The sequence below is a fragment of the Trachinotus anak genome, unplaced genomic scaffold (genome assembly GCF_046630095.1).
Source record: "Trachinotus anak isolate AG129_WGS33_773 ecotype Australia unplaced genomic scaffold, CSIRO_AGI_Tana_v1 ptg000028l, whole genome shotgun sequence".
NCBI lineage: Eukaryota > Metazoa > Chordata > Actinopteri > Carangiformes > Carangidae > Trachinotus > Trachinotus anak.
Genome location: NW_027273879.1, coordinates 17,130,876 through 17,153,405, shown reverse-complemented (window position 1 = coordinate 17,153,405; position 22,530 = coordinate 17,130,876). Strand labels below are relative to the sequence as shown.

At 40.3% G+C, this 22,530-nt stretch overlaps 1 protein-coding gene across 3 annotated transcripts in view; it reads left to right on the top strand.

Moving 5' to 3' along the window:
- The window catches only part of igsf9a (immunoglobulin superfamily, member 9a), a 61,467-nt gene that overhangs the window by 12,431 nt on the left and 26,506 nt on the right, over positions 1–22,530 (top strand). For all 3 annotated transcript variants that reach the window (XM_071465270.1, XM_071465268.1, XM_071465269.1), the window contains 4 exons: positions 7,777–7,923; positions 10,153–10,301; positions 11,951–12,062; positions 14,816–14,957. In XM_071465270.1, coding sequence (XP_071321371.1) covers positions 7,777–7,923; positions 10,153–10,301; positions 11,951–12,062; positions 14,816–14,957 — 550 coding nt within the window. The remainder of the gene's footprint in view (positions 1–7,776; positions 7,924–10,152; positions 10,302–11,950; positions 12,063–14,815; positions 14,958–22,530) is intronic.

The following is a 22,530-nucleotide window of genomic DNA, read 5'->3' as shown; positions in this document are numbered from 1 at the left end:
CATGCTAGCGGCAGGTCTCTGTGGATGGCAGTCAGTCAGTCCAACACTCTGAAATCAAAAACTGTTGCATGGACTGCCAGGAAATCTTGCAGAAGCATTTGCGGTCACCTGAGGATAAACTCTACCGAGTTTGGTGACTCTGCCTTTAGCGCCACCATGAGGTCAACATTCATGGTTTCGAGGACAATGTCTCTACAACTAATTATCGCAGTTTTTAACCACAACAGTCGTCTTTGCGACAGAAATGAAGAAATTGAAGGCCCAGCTGGAAGATGATAGAATGAGGCCTGTTATGCTCCAGTCCAAGAGTGAAACCAGTATCTGGGTCTCAGAGTATATTCAACACCACACCTTGATGGCCTTTCAAACCAGCCTCGGGGGGAGGTACTTTTAAAGGAGCTGAAACTCTCGCATTGCATCATCATCTATTGTGCACTTTCTGCCCGCAGCTCTGAGAACAAAGAGAGTCTGTGGGGAAAAAGATCCTCAATGGACCAAGAATACCTTTGTGTAGGTTCTGTTATCCTTTAAAGTCACAAACAATGGGGACTAATGTGAACAAAAAGAAAGCATCTCTGGGTGGCTCACATCTTCCTTTTGTCAGTTGTTTTTTCTTTTCCACAGAGCTGAGAAATTCAGCCTATCGACCTTTGTGCAGGCTATTTGAATTTCTGCATGGGCACCATGTATAGTTTTAACTAAAGTGCACTCTCAGAAAGAAAACAGCATCTCATAGAGGGAAATAATTCTGACTGCAGGCCATCTTTAACACTCAGGTGGCAGGAGACGGTTACCAGTCCCCAAGTGGTTAATGTTGTCATTTATTTTCAGCAATGTGAAAACTGGTAGATGGTTGATATCAGCAGTCAACATGTCACACAATAAATGCTGCTAAAACAATTAGAAATTTGACCTGTTCTTACCCACTGTTGCATCAGTTATTACAAAGTCATGCTGTGTAGTCAGACGTTGTTCAAACCCACACAAACTCATTTGAAATTCTAGTGAGGATCCCAAAGTTTCCAAAGCTTCCAAAACCAAATGTGTCAGGTTGATTTTTTTTTTTTTTTTGGTAAATGTGTATAAAAAGATGAATAAATCATGCAGAATATTTCCATTTGATGGAGTTTAAACTATTTCACCAATGTTAAAGCTACAAAAGAGGAAATGAAAAGGGAAACTGGAGGTTAGTGTAGTGGCAGTATGTATAAATGTAGTTTAACAAATGACATAGATCTCAATGTATTGATAGGCAAGGCAAATTTATTTCATTCAGACACAAGGCAATTCTAAGGGCTTTACAGAGGCATGAACATATATGAAAATAAAAATATTTTATGAAATCATTTTAAATAGATTAAAAAAATAGTTTAACACTGTTATGATGCACAGTATACAACTAAAACCTCAAAAATATAGTGCCTCCATAGAGGCGGGTTAATCACAAAAATCATGAACACTGACCTTTTGTCAGTCATATCACAGGATCCACATGAGCAGATGAAGTTTGTCCATATTAGTGCCCAAATAATAATAATGGTAATATGAATACAAGATGTTATATGCTATGGAGGTACAGTAAATTAATAGACTGTCAGTGAAGATGGACATAGCCTGATGTGACCCACAGGTTTCTGAAGAGAGGTTTTGAAGCTCAGAGGGGGCTGCTTTGCTGTCGCCATCAAAAATGGGCAAAGAGGTGAAGCATGTGGAGCCGAGCTAGCACAGCAAGCAAGCACACGCGCAGCCACCTGTCACTCAAAGCAGCATGCCCTCAATTATGCAGAATTATAAGCCTTGATAATATTTAAACAAGTGATTTATATAAAAATTCACCCCAAGGAAGAAATTAGCTATAGAGACCAAAACAATTTGTTTTACCAGGCTGTAAACATGTTTATTTCTGCTGTAAGTTGGACAGTTTAACCTGGGAGTCTGTAGGGATTGACTCGCTTTTGTGGTGGTGGTCATTCGAAGAACTGCAGTTTTTAGCACTTTCATGTTGGTTTCATTTTTCAGCCCTGATAGTTGCTGCTTGGGTAAATTATGGTTTTCAAAGGATGAGGCTGGTGTTATTCTATAATGTATAAAACCAGTACTACTGTACTTCCCTACTCTGACTGAGGCACTCAGCCCCAAGCCCCAACTGAAGACATAAATCTTTAGACATGTCTCACAAATATATAGTTTAATATCCTAAAACACCTGGGCACTGTGATTTCTTTTACTTTACCCAAACAAGAGCAAGTTGTGCATTTTGAGTTGAGTATTTTTAGCAGTGGATTAATACACATTCGGTGTGCTACTGAGGATTTACAGCACCCGAACGATATAAGTGGGATCGACTCAAAATAAACATCAGTGTCCATGTTGATTGTAATAAAGGAACACTGTCAGCCAGTGCACCAGTGCAGCTCACTGATGTCTTTTTAATACTTTTGGTCAACAATGGACCTCTATGGCACAGAGGAATAAGATATATCAGACTTTGGCTACAAAAACAACACTTGTTAGGAGGATTAATTGATACAATTGATGCAATTTATTGACAATAAAAAAAAAATATATAATAATACCAGCCTTATCCTTTACGTCAATATGTTAGTACAATCTAAAAAAGATGTTTGGTATCACAAATTCATTGGTTGTTTGTGCAGTAAAGAGCACTAATCAGTGCATTTATGTGTGTGTTTGTCAAAGGATCAGAACCTGCTCTCAGCTGAGCTGAGGCCTTTCTCATTTGAGTTGGATGCCACTCCCTCACCCGAGCCGAGCAGGAAATACGATACAGACATTTACATAGCAATAAAGTCAGGGTGAACCTTGGCTGATGAATTATCGTAAGTGGGAGAGGTGCAGACTTTAATTCCAGCCCGGGCTCATAAAAGACTGTAGCCTTTTGTCGCTGACTCTGAAGACAATCCTTCAACGTACAGTGATGTCACACCTCATTACACTGGATGTTAGTTTCAGCAGACGCGGGCCAATACACTGGTAGTAAAAACCCTCAAATTTGTCCACCCTTTGGCCCGTGAATCACACTTTTTGTACACTTCACTCGACCATAAAGCATCCTGCCTAGATAAGCACCTTCTGTAGGACAGGTATGCTAATCACATGCCTCTCCAGTGACAGGAGGAAAGCTGCTGTTCTTTGTGGACACAAAAGGTTTGAAAATAAAATGCTTTGTCCAATCAGATGCTGATTGGACAGGCTTTCTCACAGGTACTGGCTGGTGTGGGAGGAACAGGTGCAGCATGGGAAACTAACGCTTAAGAGATGGAATGGCCGGTGTGAATTTCACCTCCTCAGGCCATGCCTGTTCTCAGGTGTCTCAACAGTTTGGCTTCAGGACCCAGAATCCATAAGCATGACCCCCCCCCAACCCAACCCCCACCCCCCTCCCTTTTGCGCCTTAAATAGATACAAAATTGAACTTTTCTGATTGCAGGCCATGTCCTCCATCAATAATCTTTGTGTGTAGCTTCACAAAGTGTGAGATACATTAGATCTCCTCTAGATTGCTCCCCTGGGAGTGTTGAGCGCTAAAGGGGTTTAAATGTATTTGTTGTAATAGAGCAGTAAAGATCAAAGGATTAGCGTCTGCTCTGTGCACAGGATAGAAAATCCCTCCGCTCCCATACAGCTGCTGACTCCATAAAAAGTAAATACAGCTGTATAAATCCAATGTTTCCATGTAAATCCCATCACAATCGGCCAGAGCAGACTGTGCAGGCGTAACACATCATACGCAGCTAACATGGCTAATATGCTTCCTTTTCCACACGGACAAACATGCGAGTTTGCACTGGGATTACTCATGTTCGTTACAGCGGTGAGTAGGCCTCAGCCTCTAAAAACAACAGAGCTCTCAATTCAAATTTCAAACGATGACACACAGGAGCTCAATGGAGCAACAAGCAAGCGAGGAGCGAAACCTTATCTGCCTCTTTCTCTAACTGAAACCTGAATGCCTGTGTGCAGCGTGCCAAGAGCTGACGACATCTCACAGAGGCGATGTGGGCTTCCTGCCCGTCAATATCACATTCTCAGGGACATAAACGCCCGGGTTGCGCAAAATGGTATTGAATTTAAATAATTTTTCATATAGAGCCCTGTCAAACCAAACAAGACACTTTCCAGATAATTCCCCAGAAGACATTTTTGTTTTATAATTTAAAAACCTCATTTCCAAAATGCTACAGACCCATTTTAGAAGAAAGAAAATCAATATCTTTGGTGCATCCTTCACTCTGAATAAAAGTGAGAAGGGGGGGGGGGGCACAACCCATAGCGCTCAACATGAAGGGGCCCCCTTCTTAGTGAGCTTTACAAAAGATCTGAAGCCTCTAATGGTTTCATAAGAGCAGTTCAAAGCACGATCTATGCTTTAAACCAAAATTTTGAGAATGAAATCAACAAAAGCAGTAAAGCGGTGACCTGACCGAGTATAAAACACAATGAAGCAGGAGACGTCCTGAAATTATTAAGGAACCAAGATTAAAAATGAGTTTCAATAAGTGTTTAAAGAAGATATCATTTTGCATATAGGCTCTCGCTTCAAAACACTACTCGATCCATCTCAAGTAATGTTACACAAAGGTTTTTTAATTAGCAGTTCAGTCGGACGAAGATTATTTCTAAACTTTCCTCTGAAAGCAGCTGTGTATCGTAGAGGATCATGAACATCACACGTAATAATCTGTTCTGCTGTGAAACCAGCAGAGGACTCCTGTCAGAGTCTGCAGACGTTTCACACTGAACCTTTTCATTTGTGAGGATTTGGATTTCGTCTCGTTGCTGAATGGTTTTGTGTTTCTCTGTCACCCGAGAGTGCGTGTAGGTGGGCGGGGGAGGGGGGTGGGCTCCAGTTGGAAACAGTTTGGCAAATAAATGCATTGTGTAACTGTGAGTTTGTGTGTGTGTGTGTGTGTGTGTGTGTGTGTGTGGTGTCAGTTTGTGTGGATGAATTGAACTGATAGAGGATATTGTTTAGCTGGGACCAGTGAACAAGCGCCTCTGCTAAATTAATGGGGTCAGTGGGCGGGGGGGGGGGGTAGAAGGAGTGTTTTCAGGGGTGGGGCTTCTACCTGTTGACAGTATCATGTTCAGGCCTTATTTGGTTACGTGCATTGTGATCAGTGGAGTAAGTCAGTAGCCTATTCTCTGTTTCAGCAGAATTTAGAATTATTTTGTTTGATTTTCATTATTTTTTTGTAAGTTTATTTTTTTTTTTATTTGAATAGGACAGTGAAGAGAGACAGGAAATGCTGTGATAGAGGTCAGAGGAGTGACATGCAGCAAAGAGTCGTGAGTCGAACAGGGGGACTCTGTGCTCAGGGCATTTGCGCCCATAACCACATGGCTGTTGGGCTGTATCAGTTTTCATTATGTTTAATGCAAATTTTAATGACAGATTGTGTTTTGAATTTATCTCTCAATTAATGAATTTATTCTTATTGGGGTCCCACAGGAGTTTTATTGAACACAAATATACTATGGCTGAAAGTGCGTGGACACTGGACGTCACAGCCGTTACAGTTGAAACGTCTCATTCTGACACCGTGGGCATTAATCTGCTGCTGTAACAGCCGGACACTGTTCTGGGCAGGAGAGGATTTGGGACCTGGCTGCAGGGATTTGCTTTACATTAGTGAGGTCCAGCACTGATGCTGGGTGATGAGGTCCAGCTCACAGTCAGTGTTCCAGTTCATCCCAAAGGTGTTGGATGGGGATGAGGTCAGGGCCAAGTTAATAGTTCCCAAACTGGGAAACCATTTCTGTATGGACCTGGATTTGTGCACAGTGATTATCAGTGATTATCACATTGAAATGGGAAAGGTTTTCTTCAAACCCTGCTACAAAGTTGGAGGAACACTGTGAAAAAATATTATATATTAAATATTAAATATCACAGTATGCTGCAGTATTAATTGGAACTAAGGGGCCTAACAGCCCCAAACCACCAGGACGCAATAGTATGTTTATCCTGTAGTGTTAGTAGATGAACATTTTCAAAGAGAACAACTAATATTAAAATATAAACAATAAACTGCTGATTAAATTAGCTAAATAAATAAAGTAAAATAGCCTCCAATACTAGTGAGTAATACAGTCATCAGTGCTGCAGCTTATTGTGCACAATAATAACAACTGTTGCTGATCAATTGCACCAATCACCAGAAAAAAATCCTTGTATGTGAAAACATACTTGGCACACATTACAATCAATGATTGCCAATTAACAACTCAGCTTACAAAAAACTACAAAGAACAAAACAGTCCTACTCTGTTATTACAGTATAATAAACTTACCTGAACTGCCATTCATTGAAAATCGGTTAAACTGTTAAATATAACATTCATATGCGGCTTTATGATACAGAAATCCTGGTAACCAACCTGTACATAACAGTTGCCAGGTGTTTTTTTCAGGGCAGGACTGAGATTAGATCGAAAGGAGAAAAGGGAAATGTTGTTTTTCTACTGACATCAACAATGCAAAGCAACATTTACCTAAGGTCACCACACTCATGACTTGTTTGCACACAGAGAACTGACTGAATCCTGTGTCGCATGCATGCGCGCACTTGTTTTTACGCTGTCAGACACGGCGCAGCACAAGCAGCCAAACGTGGACGGTGCGCGTTGAGAGGCAAGAAGCTCTAAATTTCCCTTGTCTGTTTCTCTCTCTTGTGCTTTAGCTCTTCTCCGGCCTCACGCTCCATTTACCTCGCATTCAAATCTTTTGCAATCATGCATTTTTCACACGGTAACAGCTGTGGCGTAAGGTCGTGCTCTCACTCCGCCTCCACCCTTCCCCTTTTTTCTCTATCTGACGACACGCAGGTCCGCTCTCACAACATCCCTGCCTCAGCACTACCTTTCCTCCCAGGTGCCGCAGTGACCTATATCACTCTGAGCCAGTACACATGAGAGAGGGGGAAAAAAAAACTGCCAGGGGTCAAAGGGTAGGATTTTGAAATGAACTAATCCCTGGAGTGTATGCTGATGTGTATTTTGCTCTACTTTAACCCCCCCCCCTTCCCCCCTGTGGATTTAGTCCCCTTTGGCGGCTTGGAAAAGCAAATAGGGTATGTTATCACTGCCAACATGCCTAACTCCAACTTCCTGGTTCTTTTTGCCTGACAGGACTATCCCTCCCTGCCACCGGAAATCAGAGCCTGTTAATAATTACCATCACAGCAGACATCCCAGTGGCACAGAGGCTTCCACTCTGCAGTGTGTTTGCTGTTTCCATGTTTTTACTTCAGAGAGGAGACTCTGTGTCCTCGTATGATGCTATCATTGACAGTTTCCTTTCAGCCACGCTGTCCCATGATGTCAGGTCACTGGACAATTGTCTGTCTGATTTTCTGATAAAGTGTGAAAACCAGATAGGCGCAGTGGGCTCCAGACTTGAAAATATAAAGGTTGATGGTGCGAGCTGCGCGCCTTCTCCAGGGAGCCGTCACCTGGCAACCAGGAGATCACATTTCTAAGTTGGCGTGTGCATGTGTTGACTGTTGTTTGTGTGTGTCTGTGTGCCTGCGCTGGTGTGTGGTCGTTTCAGGCGACGTTAGAGGACAATGTTCTTTTTCAGCACAACAAAGCATCACCCTCCAACAGTTACACACTGCTCAGACCTGAGAGATGACAAGTGAAATCAGCATCACCTGTGGACGGCCTCTCTCTTAGCCCACAAACACACACACACACACACACACACACACACACACACCCTCTCACCTTTTTGCCTGCACTCTGTTTCTGCAGGGCGGGTGTCTCTGGTACGAATCACTGCCCTGAGGCTGGAGGCCCTGCGACTGGACGATCAGGGCTTGTACGAGTGTCGAATCCTCTTACTGGATAAACCGACAGATGAGCTGCGAAACGGCACCTGGACTCTGCTTTCTGTAACTGGTGAGGTTTGTGGATAGTGAGTGTGTGTGTGTGTGTGTGTGTGTGTGTGAGTGTGTGTGTGTTTTTGCTTCATGCCTTTATGGCTGGTGTCGAAGTGGATTATATTTAACGTCATAAGACAAAATCAGCGATTCAAATGTTAATGATCGCCCAGTTTGTCAATCAAAATACAGGAGATGAGGATGGATAACTTTTACTCTCCACAACACACAGCAGAGAGAACCAGTCTCAAACCTTAGCACCTTTTTGCCCCTTGTAGCATCTTGTCAGATTTGTAGTTTTTATTTACACAAAGCTATTTTTTTGTGATCACTTTTTTCATTGTTTTGAAAACACTTATATGGCTTCTTGGGTGCATATACAACATTTAACTTATGACAAATTTGGCTTCTTTTGTTACATTAAAAAAAGTGGGGCTGTAGAAAACCGGTTAAATATACTTGTAATTTATAGTGTCAAAAGTAAAGTTTCTGGCTCTGAAGCTGAACTACAATTTGATTTATCCTCTCTTTTTGTGTGAGGAAATATAAACTATAATTAGACTGCAGCTATATTGTGCATAATTTCCATTTTTTTTCAAATAAGGATGAACTTTTTTTTTTTTTACATACATACACTGTGGAAATAGCATCTAAGCTTCAAGCCTCTGGGTGGGCGTTTCCCATGGCAGCAGCTGACTGACATGTGAGGGCCGCCGTTGCTAGGAGATGCCCTGTAGCCTAGGAATATAAATACAAGATAAGTTTTCCCTTTTGTTCAATAGGCTCACATGGCACTGCTTTTAAGTTTAAGATGTCTGTTCACATTTAGCATTTGGGAAAAGCCAATTTGTGGTTACGTTTGTATTCCACATGGAAGGTTTCGTTTACTCTGCTATATCATTTCTTGACAGGAGGTACATTATGTTGTATACTCTTTTTTTAAACTTAAACCTTTTGAAAAAGCTATTACAGTATGTTTTTCGGAAACTTTTTCCAAGACAAAAACTGTTTAAAACTGAAGACGGATCAGGTAATTTGGATTAGACTACCTCTGACTTTCCTTCACACAGGTTTTGGAAAGAATCATCTCTGACTCTGAGTTATCATCACACTTATTGACAGGTTTAAATAATAAATCTAAATATGAAATATGGATCATTATTTTTAAGCTTTGAAGTATATTTGGAAAAACCTTTGCTATGGCTATACACACAAAGTATCAGTGCACACAGCAGATCAAAGCGAGGCGAGACAGTTTCACCGAGCTGGTCTGTGTGAGCGTCAGGTTAGAGATGAGAATTATAATAGAGTTTGACTTTGTACTTGAGGCGTTGGATATAACTTCACTGACATGCCCTGCAGGTACACTCCTCACATCCTATTGTTCGCTCTCTCCCTCAACATGTGAGACTGTCAGTGGCCTTCACAGGCTGGGGAAACGTGGCGCTAAAAGAACAGTATTTTTATAAAAATACCCTCGTGTTTGTGTGCGACTAAATCTATTAAATAAGCAAAAGCTTTTTTTTTTTTTTTTTTTTTTTAAGGAAGAAGAACTGAGAATGTTTATTGTAATTTCGCCAGGTCTCTCCTCTGCACAGACACCAAAACAAACATCTCATCTGTAATTGAGGAAAAAATTAAAAAAAAAAAAACAATTAGTCCTGTAAAAAGAAAAAAAAAATACAAAAACTACTTTCAAGTTCCTAATGAAAATCTCTGGTTATTTATCGTACAAAGCTACAATAAGGAAATGAGGCTGAACCTGCAAGTGGCTTTGTTTATGTTTGGAGTGTTTGCAGACGTTAAAAGGCTCTCTGCATTCTCTCTGATGACATCTGAGAGTTTATATGGCAGCGACGTGTTCATGTTAGCAGATCTAAAAGACGCAGTTTGTGTCTGACATCTCCACATTTGGATGTGAAATAATAATGCAACTTTATGTCAGTGAACTGCACACAGGCTGCAGCCGCTTAACAAGCAAGGCCGAGCTGCTGTCATGCTGCGTATGAATTGATGAAAAAGGGACGAGAGAGACAAAAGATTTATTGTGTGCTGGTCTGGCTTTTTTCTGTTCAGTTTTCTTTCTTACTGCTGCTGCTTGGAGGGCAGTGTGGACCTATTCTCTTTTGCAACAATGGGGGGTCCATATCTGCCATCAGCGCTATTCTCATAAATGGGCAAAATCTATTTGAAGAGCATGATTTTCTGTTTTTCATTCAGTTAAAAGTTCACCTCAATGTTTTGTCAGCTCCACCCACCTTTACCAAGGACCCACCTCCTGTGGTGGAGGCTCTGATTGGAGGTCACCTCTCTCTTCCCTGTGTTGCCAATGGCAACCCTGCTCCAGCCATCACCTGGTTCAAAGATGGCAGTGTGATTCAAAGATCGAATGGTCAGGTATGTCTGAACTAGCTATATAAGTGTGAATCTGTGATAAACTGAACATATGAATTTTTATATGTCTCTAAATAGCCACCATATTTATTTAGCTACTGTATCCTATGTTAATACTGATGTATCAGTTTATAAGCACCATTTTACTTTTGTATCTAGTTGAGGCCGAGCTAGTTTTAACTACTTTAATTAGAGTTAGGTAGTTACAACATAGGCCCCACCAGAGGGTCACAAGATAAATCTGAGGGCTGTTTATTGGGGTAGACAAATCAGTATTATTATTATTCATTATTTGTTATTATTATTTTTATATAATGATGTGTCTTTTTTAATTGCATATGAAATGACGGTTAAATATAACCATCTGAAATGTTTAGAGCGGAAATCACTGGAACCCGAACTGAAACTGAAAATGTGAAAAGAAGCCCACACTCTGAAAAAAAGGGCGGGAAACAGTGGTTTCATGTTTAAAGCTGAATTTGAAAATGCAGCCGCCGTCCTGCAGCTCTCTTCTCGCAGGCATATGCACGCACCTCATACATGCACAGCCGCAGCCTTTAGCTACGGTTTGCAGAAGGCTAAACTATCAGCGGCATTCAGCACAGCCACTTGTTGCCTGCTGTCATGGTGACTCTCCATACTCAACCAACCACTACGACACATTCAGATATTACAGGGAAATGAGATTAGCAGCCTGTTACCTGTCCAGGAAAAATGCAGCAAGACATCAACTCTCTGAAAAGAGATTGGCCAAAGTCTCATTTTTTAAAACAGATAGTTACTATGAGTGACAGGATGCTACCTGAACACACTATTTCTTTGTTGGTTATTTCCCGTTCAAGATTTCTTTCTTTTCATTGGTTTAACGTTGGTGGGGCTCTATTGAAAAATTATGATGTCATACTCTCACGTGACTTGGAATCAGTTCAAACTACATCCACACAGTCCTGATGAAGCAGATTAGCAGGGTTTTTGTGTTGTGTTAAACTTGTAACTTTGATTTTTGCTCATATATTTAAATCATAAATATTTCCTGTACTTAATGTTTTCAGGAGCTCTTAAATCGAATTCGTTGTACAGCATCACATTTGTTACATCTGCAGCCTTATGCTAAAATAATTTTTTCCCCTCATCAATCTAACCTCAGTGAGAACAGGATTGTAGATATTTATGCGAATTTATTAAAAAAGAAAAACTGAAATATCACCTTGACATAATTATGATTCAGAGCCTTTGCTCAGAGACTTCAAATTTATCTCAGGTTTCATTTCTCTTGGTCATCTTTGAGATGTTTCTATACCTTGAGTAGATTCCACCTGTGGTGAATTCAATTGATTGGACATGATTTGGAAAGGCACAAACCCATCTGTACAGGGTCTCACAGCTGACAATGTATTCCAGAGCAAAAACCAAACCATTTCTTCCTTTGTCATTTTGGGGTATTGAGTGTGGATTGATGAGGGGAAAAAATGTTTTTTTTCTTTTTTCTTTTAACATGAGGCTGCTGCACAACAAAATGTGAAAAAATTGAAGGGGTCTGGACACTTTGTGAATGCGCTGTATATAATGCATATAGATACGTATGTATGCGCCTGTATGTATTGTTTGCATGCATCCACCTCTCACTTTATCTGTCACATCATGTTTACCAGGAGGGAGCCTTATCTCTGCGAGCAGTGAGCATGCAGTCAGCAGGTCAGTACACCTGCCACGCCTCCAACTCTGAGGGAAACGTGACTCGCGTGACAAAAGTGAAGATCAAAGGTCAGTTGTTGCATGGCAGCCTGTGTGTCTCCCTGTCTGTCTGTCTGTCTGCCTGTCTGCCTGTCTGTCTGTCTGTCTGTCCGCCTGCCTGCCTGTTCCTTCAGTCTCTGTGATGTCTGTGTGCCTGACTGGCTGGGAGCCACCGTAATTTACATTTCTGTTTCTCCCTCTTGCATCATTTGACAGAGTTGTAGGGGAAACTTAAACTGAATTAAACTCGCATTCTCTCCCCGTGAAGATAAGGTTCATATCATGATATGGGACGAGATATCACATGGGATTTTTTTAGGCGTGTTTTTATCGTGATAAAGCTCCATGGTTTGCTCCATTTTTAAGGCTGCAGTTCAGAGATGTGACAGTTTTCTGAGCTTGTTCAGCTGCTGTAGACAGATGTCTATGTTTGGTCATGAAAATTCACATTATTCATTCATTTTCACCTATTGAATGAAAATGTTTCTTTAGGAACCCGACAGGTTCACAGAAGTCTTCAGGTTACAGATTTGCAAATGTGCTGTCCAGTTTAAGGACAAACACATGTAGAATATGCAGATTCCCTGCTGTGTATCATTGGATTACACCGACACACCACTGCATTCTATATTTCTGACTTCTTCCTGTACTCCTACTCGTACTCCTACTGCTGCTTTTCTCCAGAGAACTCTTCCGGAGTGTGGTGCATGGGGGGAAAAATTTAGTTTTGCCATAATGTCTCCGGGAGGTTTGACTTCATTTTGGAATCTCACAGTCGCAGTGGTCACATTTTGAACAATAATCATCATGAGCTCACACTGCCCTAGTACTTTTCAGTATACGTCACGTTATCTGAGCTTTGGCTGCGTTTTTCCCCATCGCCGCCACATGGATGGATTATAGTACACTAATCGCTGATCTGGATGAAGTCGGTTCTAAATGCCTTAAGTAACCCCTGAAATGTAGCTCATGCATATATACGTCGAGCATTTTAGATTATCAGTAATTACAACTGCGGAGATCATGTGGTTTTTTATACATGAGACATGTGGCGTGTCAATCCTCCTTTATTGGCTCTTTGCAAAAAGCACATGTGTCGACAGTTGGCACGGCAGAGGTACGTGATAAATGTAACACGGTAGCGGCGTGATTACATTGACAGCACAGGATCTGAGGGCTATTGTAGTATTACTTTTTATTATAATTAATATTTTTTATTGCTTTTGAAAAGGTTATGTTTGACAGCTTTTCTCACTTACTTTGGCGTAATTGTTAAGTGAAAATGATGATTGTCTGTGCACCCACTTCTCAAATCTCACACCACTATACATTTCCTGTTGCTTGTTATGCAATGACTTTTTTTTTAACTCTTGAGTGTCTTAACAAAAGGGTTTTTTTTGATAAAAGACTTTTTTGTGTATTTTATGTGTATTTTACTGTTAGAGAAAATATCACAAATATGCAATGAACAGATAGATTGGGGTGTAGAGGGGGCTTAACAATTTAAATGGTTCTTACGTTGTATTTGATGCTTGACATTACTTTTGTATTTATTGTACTATTAATTATTTTGGTTGTTTTCACATTTTCCCCAATTCTTTATTATTTTCATTATATTTAACAGACGATACAAAGATATTATCATATTAATCCACGTATTCCTCATCCTTACATATACAGTTTGTGTAACCTTCATCTATCTGATTCTGAGCTCAATGTCAGGTTAATCTAGAATGAAATGAAATAATTGTTAGTAGCAGCCATACATGAGTTAAATGTTTTGAGTAGGGTTGAACAGTTAACTGAAATATTATCATAATCGCATTATGGCCAAATGCAACATCAAAATCTCAGGAGCTGGAGTTTTTTCGACAAAGTTAAAATCAACCATAAATGTAACATAGTGGTTCAGAATACAGGGACATGCTTTGTTGGTACAAGACCCAACAAAATCAATCATTTGTATATTTTTGTCAGTGAAACTTAAACACAAAAATGACCATTCCAACCGAAATTGTGACTCATATCGCCATCACAATATCTGCCAAGATAATCACAATTTTGCATATCATTCAGCCCTAGTTTTGAGCATGACTGTATATAAAGATGGATGACGTGTGTCCACTTCCTCCCTCTTTACAAAAATGAAGATATGGGCGCTGCCATCTTGCTCCGTGGATTTCATTTGCGGCCAGCTGTCAATCATGACTTGTTATAGCATCAAATAACTAATTAAAACCAAACCTATCAAAAAAATGAAACCCCTGAATATACATCAGTGTGATAGGACAACCTAGTCCTACAATGATTGAAACCATCTTTACAGGAAAAAGGTATTTGATGTGTTTTGTTTTTTTTGGCCCATTTCCCATCTGCTAAAATGGAGGGGGCGGGGTGTATGACCTACACTGCAGCCAGCCAGTATAGTTGTAAGGAGTTGTCATGTTGTCTGTCTTTGTCATTGGCCTTTTGTTGGACAAATTAACTCTTGTGCTGCACAATATAAAATCATGTGGTGTTGAGAACTGCAGCAGTGTTTCATTAAATGACCTTAGGCGAATGAAGAAAACTGTAACATTATACGCTGCACACAATAATGATGGAATTGTGATGGATAAATCAAAGATTTTATAGATCAAACAATTAGATGATTAAGGGAAAAAAATACAATAAGCAGATTAATTAAAAATGAATTTAATTGTCTTATTGTGAATTAATTCAATATATTTTACATTTACTCATTCGGTTATCTGATTTTTATTTTATAACCTGCCTCTCTCTAGGTCCACCTGTCATTGTCGTCCCTCCCAAAAGCACCTCTCTCAACATGTCCCAGAATGCATTTCTCCAGTGCCAGGCTGTGGCCGACCCCCCCAACATGACCTACGTGTGGCAGAAAGGTGGAGAGAACGTCCATCACATAGAGTAAGTGCAATCATCGCTCTTTGTTCCTGTGCAGTCTGTCATGACACTTTTTATTCTAAATGTCGGAGCACAGGAACGGTTGTAATGTTGTAATTGCTTTGTGTTTTTTATAGAAGGTTACAAAATATTGTGTTTCAACAAAAAAAAAAAAAAAAAGTCAGCAATAGGAGAAGCAGCACAATTGTAAAAATCTGTAATGGACAAAGGACAATCAGAAAGAAAAAAGATCTGAACATTTAGTTTGAAAGTGAAAACCAGTCCCACCTAAAGCCTTGTGGCAGGCTGCACCAGAGGTGTGATCTGCCTCCTCAGGTCCTAGTTAGTGAAGCAGTTTCCCTGTTGGCATCAATACAATTTTTCTGATTCAGATTCTCGTCGTGGCCCATGGAGCTACAGTTCATGAAAGCCGGGCTTAGAGGACCACACAAATCTAGAAGCAACATTTCTAAAAAGCCTGTCAGACATGTCCTCCTGTGCAGAGTGCACTGAATGATTTGATGACAAATGTTTTGCTCAGACTGACCTGGAGTAAGCGTGAGCTGCTGTGCTTTCAGGTCTTGCACATGTGCTGCTATGCTCTGGATAAAATTTTTGGTGACCGGGGGTCAGGTTGTAGAGCCTGCTCTGCATTCGATGACCACATGAGAACACAAAAAGCAAAAAGCACTCAGAAAATCTCCAGTTACTTAAGTCAAAACCATCAATTTTATATGTTATTGTTGCTCGATAATTTATTAAGCTCTCAGAACACTCCTGCCCCTCAGGTATGAAAAAGTCTCTTTCTTTTGAAACTCTTCACACTCGTGCTTTGATGTCGATCCATGCATGATATTTTCTCAGCCGTGAGTTTGCCAGTTAACTTTAGCTTGAACTAAAATAGCAACACTTAACTGGGGACTGGAAAATTTCGATAATGCAGCTGCGACGGCCTGGAAAGCTTCTCGGGGAAATACACACCACTCGATATGTTTTCGTTTTTCACAAAGACAGAGTGGTGTGTCTGACCTCAGGGAGTGTCTGTTGTGGGTCCTGCTTTGGTTACCACAGTATGTAGGTGCTAGTAAAACAGTTAAAGGGACAGAACCATATTAATCATATTAACGTTTCTTAACTTTGGCTGATCCGAGAGCCACGTCAGAGAACTCAAGAGTGAAAAGTTTAGACCAGAACAAAAGGAGCTTTGCAGTTATCAAGCCAGCCAGTAAAGACACAATCCTTTATTCCTCCAGTATCTGCCCAGGAGAGCGAGAGCTGCACGTCAGCATTACTCCTCACATGGTAAAAGTTGGATTTTTCTGATCTTCTGATGTGATATTCAAATCAGCATGAAATAAACAGACCAAGGTTATTTGCTTGGGGCTTGACATTTTTTGCCAAGGATTTTAAATGAGAGCACAGCTTCTTGGCTTTTTTGGATTTTTCTTGTAATGTTTTGCACCGCAGTGTTATCTGTGCTCACTTGCAGGGAAATACTGGGAAAATAAGTTGATATGAGCAACAACATCATAGCATATAGAGGTGTACATCTGGTAGGAAAAGGCTAAGAATATTTTCTGAGAAATCTGAGAGCTGTGAGCCTTGGCCATTAGACCCCATCGGGATGTCTTCATATTTGTAAGAGGGAGTGATGCTGTCTGTAGCATAGGAAACCCCGTCGGGATCTTGACACTGGTGGTGGTGGTGGTGATGCAATGAGGGGAAGTGGAGCGGAGGAGGGTCGCAGCAACACGCACTGACATGACAGCTGACAGCAGGAGAGAGGAGAACAGATTTATAGTCTGACAGCAACAACATGATTGGCTGATTGACATTGTGCCGAAATATGATTGGTTCACCGAAAAAAACAGTAGTCAGCTGACTGGAAGTAGCGGGGAGAGAAAGAGTGAGAGAGAAGAACTATGGATGAACGAGACATCAAGATTCTTCTTGACTGAACTTATGCTGAGCTTCATTTGTTGTCGCAGTGGCAGCGTGCGAAAGAAACGTAGTAGAGCCTTGGTGTATCCCGAAGGGCAATACAGATAAAACCCACCATCATGAAATGTGTAATTTTATTTTATGATATTGACATAGTATCAATACATCATCATTGTTCGGAACAATCTTATCTCACAGTGTATGTCGTCATATTGGCAACCAAAGAATGACCAGCTCGACACCTTGTTTTTGCTGACCTCCAGTGCCAGTGGTTACCTGCTATTCACAAAATAAAAACAATTGAAAAACTATATGAATCATGAAAATCATCCTTTGCAGGTTTATTTATTTGTTCCTCATAAGCCAAAAGGCTTTTCTTCTTCTTTTCTTATATTAAATTCCAAGTTCATCTTAGTTTATTCAGAGAAAATATAAAAAAAATATACAGCTCCAGTCTGATACAGCCACATGGTACAAATGATAATATGAACCAGAGTGAAAAAGGATGAAAAGGATGTCAGACTTATTGGACACGTGGTCTTTCACAATCCATTTAGGCTATAGATTTTATTCAGAGTATTTACAGCTGACTTTATTGCTCCCTCACATCGGTTCTAGTCTTTCAGTACTGAACAAAATGTAATTGTCTATTTGTCTCATTTTTACCTGTCACGTTCTATGGTGCCCTGATGCTGCGTAGGTCTATATTAAGTGTTGGAGCAGTAGTGAACAAGCAGCAGGTGTTTTTCTTTTGTTACTTTTACTTATTATAGGCTTTGCTTAGTTGAGATGTTGAGCATCTTTTGGCGCCAGAGGGAGCAAGGATGTCCTGTTTGGTGAATACAGTCCCTTCGTCCTCGCACCTCCTGTTCTCATCCCTCTGCCTACGAGGAGGTAGAGATGTACGGTGGCTAGAAAAAGTATGTGAGCCCTTCAGAATGACCTGGTTCTGCATTCATTCGTTATAAAATGTGGTCTGATCCTCATTTAAGTCACAATTGCAGACAAACACAATGTGCTTAAGATGATATCACAAAAATAATTCAAATCTTTTGTTTCTTATTGAACGCAGCTATAAACAGTCAAAGTCCTGATGGGAAAATTAAGTGAACCCTTGGATTTAATAACTGGTTGAACCTTGTTTGGCTCCGGACCTCAAACAAGCTCTTCCTGTGGCTGCTGATCAGAGCTGCTTGACGTTCAGGAGGAATTCAGCTGCTTCAGCTCAGATGTATTCTTAGCATGTCTGGTGTGAGCGGCTCTCTCTAGGTCAGTCCACAGCATCTCCACTGGATTAAGGTCTGGACTCTCACTGAGCCACTCCAGAAGGCAGATTTTCTGTGTTTGAAGTCATTCTGTAGTAGATTTTCTTCGATGTCTTTGCACTGCTGCATCAGCTGGTGGACAGCCAGCCTGATATTATCCTGTAAGATTTGTTGATAAGCTTCGGTAGTCCTTTTCCCCTCTGATGTGGAGCTGTCCAGGCCCAGAGGCAGCAGAGCTCCCTCCACCCTACTTCACCTTTGGGTTGATGTTTTCATGTTGGTATGCAGTTCCCTGTCTACACCATATATGTTCCGCCCAGACAATTTAACCTTAGGTTCATTAGTCCACAAAACATTTTCCCAGTAGTGTTGTATCGTTCAGTGATGTCTTTTATGACCAAGGACACCGTGCTCCACGTGGCTATGCCCCATGACTTACATATGGAAGACTCATGAACAGAGATGTTAACCTGCACCAATGATTCCTTTAAGCCTTTGGCTCTGGGCTTTTTTTATTTATTTATTTATTTATATTTTTACACCTCATTGAGCATCTGTACTGTGCCTCTGGCATCATCTCTGTCTGGCATCAACTTCAAGGGAGAATATTAAACCGTCTCCATTTAAAGACGGTTTTTTCTAACAGTCGACTGATGAATATCTAAACTCTTTGAGATTACTTTGTAACTCTTCCAGCTTTATTCAAATCAACAATTCTTAATCACAAGTCCTCTGATATCTCTTTTGTGACACATGGTTCGCTTCAGCAGATGCTTCTTGAGAACAGCAAACTCAAAATATTTGAACGTATATTTATAAGTCAAACTAACCCACACCTCCATCTGGCTTCATTGGTGATAGAAGCCACATTAGCCAAATGGAAACCAACCCGAATTTTAAGTGTTTTTATTGGTGCAGCTAGGAGAGGTCATTTTTCAGCTTGGTGTTAAAGGTGCCCTGTGGAGTTTTCTTGAAAACAACCAAAGCAATGTTTTCATTCAGTCTTATTTACCAAAACTAATTGTGTGTGTCGTTGAATCTAACAAATGTTTCTGTCCTCATTTGAGTTGTGCATTGTTTACATACACTTTTTGTTAGCTTGCAGTCCTCTTCGCTGTGATTGTTGGCACTTTACCGCATTGGTTTGCTCACTGTTGCCACCAGCTGCCAGTGGAACAGGAGAATGTGTGTTGCGTTACCTGTGTGGGGACTCACACATGTAAAAAACTCCACAGCGCACCTTTAAGTTTTTATAGCAAGTAAAGGAGTGGTCATTAAAATGTTTTTATTAACAATTAATTAACTGACTATTTGTAATGTTGGTGGTTGCACAATGGTTACACAAAATGCACACATAATTATGACAAGCCTCTGCAGTGTTTCAGAGCTGTTTTAGTTCATTATTTTAGTTTTATGGTACATTAACTGTACAATTCAGCCTCAGGGCTCTCATCAGCATCGTTTCCACTGGGTGCTACAGCTCAACACCAAATGTCAGACAAAGTTAGTGACTAGCTGCTGAAGAAAGTGCCAGAGAGTTGTGTCAGGAGTTAGTGGAGACAAAACCACTGATACAACTATTGGACTTCCATTCATCAAGTAGACAGACACACGACTCCAAATGAATACTAATGCTAATTGCCCTGTGTCTGCTGGATGTGTAAATACAGTAGGTGATCTGGCGTGCCAGACAGTTTGTTTTTGCATTTGTCTTCCTCTAATTGCCAAAAAATAAATTCATGCAGACTTAATGAAGACAGTCTCTGCTAAAAGACAAAAAACTAAATACCTACATAAAATCAGAATGGCACTCAGTTGAGTGTGTACATCTGCCAAGGCCAAACAATCCTACACTGTACAAAGTCACAGATCTCAACACTATAAATATGACTGACCTTATTTGCAATGTTAATGAAAGTTATATAAAAAATTCCTGGATGTTCACCTTTAACTGGATCGGCGTCAAGATTGAATGTCTCCTCCCCTGGCCCATCTCCTCACCGCGTTTGGTGAAAATCAGTTCATTGCTTTTTGCAAACAAACCAGTAGAGCAACAAGCAGATACAAACAGTAAACGTGGTGGTGGAGGTAATGAAGGAGAGAAGAAAGGCTTCACTCATGTCTCTTTAAAAGAAAAAAACATGAAATTGGCCTGAAACTGTGAAGCACTGAATGAGCTCTTCTGTCGGAGAGGTTTCACAATAGCAGCATTTAGTGCCAGAGAGAAGATCTGAGTGAAGGGGAATGGTTCCTGATTGCTGGCACATCATCCACCAGACAATTCAACACTCTTAAAAAAAATGGTGGCTGGGATGGGGTCAGTTGAGTGTGTGGAGGGCTTAATTTGCATTACTCTATCACACATATCATTATTCATTACAGTTACACTCAGGTTAATACTCAACCCGATTTTGGTAAGGAAAAAAGTTTCTGAGAGGCTTTTTGGAGCTGATATATAAGGCTGTTAACAGCTGAGTAGAGCACAGGAGGATTATTCTGATTATCTGTTACTAATTTTGGGAAATAAGCTCTTTTGTAATTGCTTTGTTAAAAATAGTGAGGTTCTCTGTGAGAAATTGACTTTCTGATTAGTTTTTCTCCATTTACACTCAGTTTTTTAGGTTGAACGGTGGTTTTCGGTTTTAGTTTGAAGGCGTTTGTTTGATTCTTGTGACATTTGTTATGAGGGGTGGTATTTATATTTCGGACATTAAAACGTCCATGTTAACAGAAATCTTATTTTTGTTCTTTCATCAGCATAAATGACATACTAATTAACGCGATTTACTTGCCAACTGGCCGATATGAAACTTTTTGTCGTCTGATTAATGTGCTGTAAGCCACTGTTTGTACTCAGCCAGATATCATTTGTGTGGTACAAAATGAATCCCTCTATAACCTCAGTCTCATATTGTGTGTAGATGGTGTTTTTTTTTCAGTGAAACAATGCAGCAGCTTTTTGTGTCAGTTTCAGTTTGCAGAATCTCTCTCTGACATTTTCTCTCGTATCACGTCAGTATTTTAAGCTGATCCACATAATAACTCTGAACCAGGACCTCTGGTATTTACAGCAAGCCGCTTGTGAAAAATAAGGTGTGAGAAGTCAGGCTACAGCTTTTATTTCAGTGAGGCAGATGCATATTTAAGGAGTGTTTCATATTCTTTTCTTGGGAATTTTAAGGTTTAGGTTTGATCCACAGGTTGTGACAAATGATTTTGCTGCCTCTCAAATCTGTAATGTTTCTGCCTGCTCAGCCAACAAGAAGTCGACATCTCAATGAAATCTTAGAGTGTCAGTTAGTTTTTCTTACAGCTTATGGATGGATTCAAGTTTCAGATTTGATAAAATGGTATCGACCTCCGACCCAGAAGTAATATTACACAGGGTTACCTGATGACTTTGTTTTTAAATGTTCTAAAATGTATAAATAATTTTTTGTTTTTAAATTTGCTACTTTAGGACTCAAAACACAAAGTGTAGAACTCAGGACTTCATAGCCAAGACTTGAGATTTACATACAAAATAATAAAGTTGCTATGGTTAATGTGTTTGGTACTGAAAAGGTTAGTTACTAAATCAGTTAGTCAGAAAATTTTGATAATGGATTTTTTGTTGTAGTCATGTATGAAGCACAAATGCCAAACATTCTCCATTTCCTGCTTCTCAAATGTAAAGATTTTGGTCCACCGAGCTCTGGTTTGGTCTCCAGCAACTACTGAGAAACAACTTGTTTGCTGATTAACAGCTGCCTGCTGCAGATGGAAACAAGGTTGATGAGCATGCTGACACTGAACTATACAGTTAAAGTGCTATAAAACATTAATGAGCTTGAACAGGATAAAAAGCTCTGCAGAGTGGCAGAGTTTGCGATAATTATTTGTGAGTTTGTCATTGCGAGCAGCCCCCTTCAGATCAGTCATTTGATTCACTGTTAACGTAAAAAATGTTGGTAAATGGAGCTTAAATAACAGCAGCTTTCAGTCACACTGTGACATTGATGTGAGTGCAAAGAGAGAAAAACTGTAGTGGTGAGACATATCCAGGTTGCTTACAGTACATGAGTCATCTGACCTCCATGGTAATTAGCACAAATGTGTGACTGAGAATCTTCCCACGAGCACATACATTGCCAGCATGCATATGTAACCTGCTTGTTAGGTGTTGCAGCCTGGTAGAGTCCATAGCTTTTCCCTCTGCTTTCTCTGCAAATGCAAGACTGTATATGAGTGGGCACTTCTCATCCCACTCCAACTGAAATGAAATGAAATTTCCTAAACCTCCATCTGCTCTCTCCTCTCACAGGGAAAAAAAAAAAAAAAAACTCCTACACTCTCTGAGAACCTGTTTGACTCAACTTGAACGGAAGAGCTGAATTACCTCTCGCTGCTAT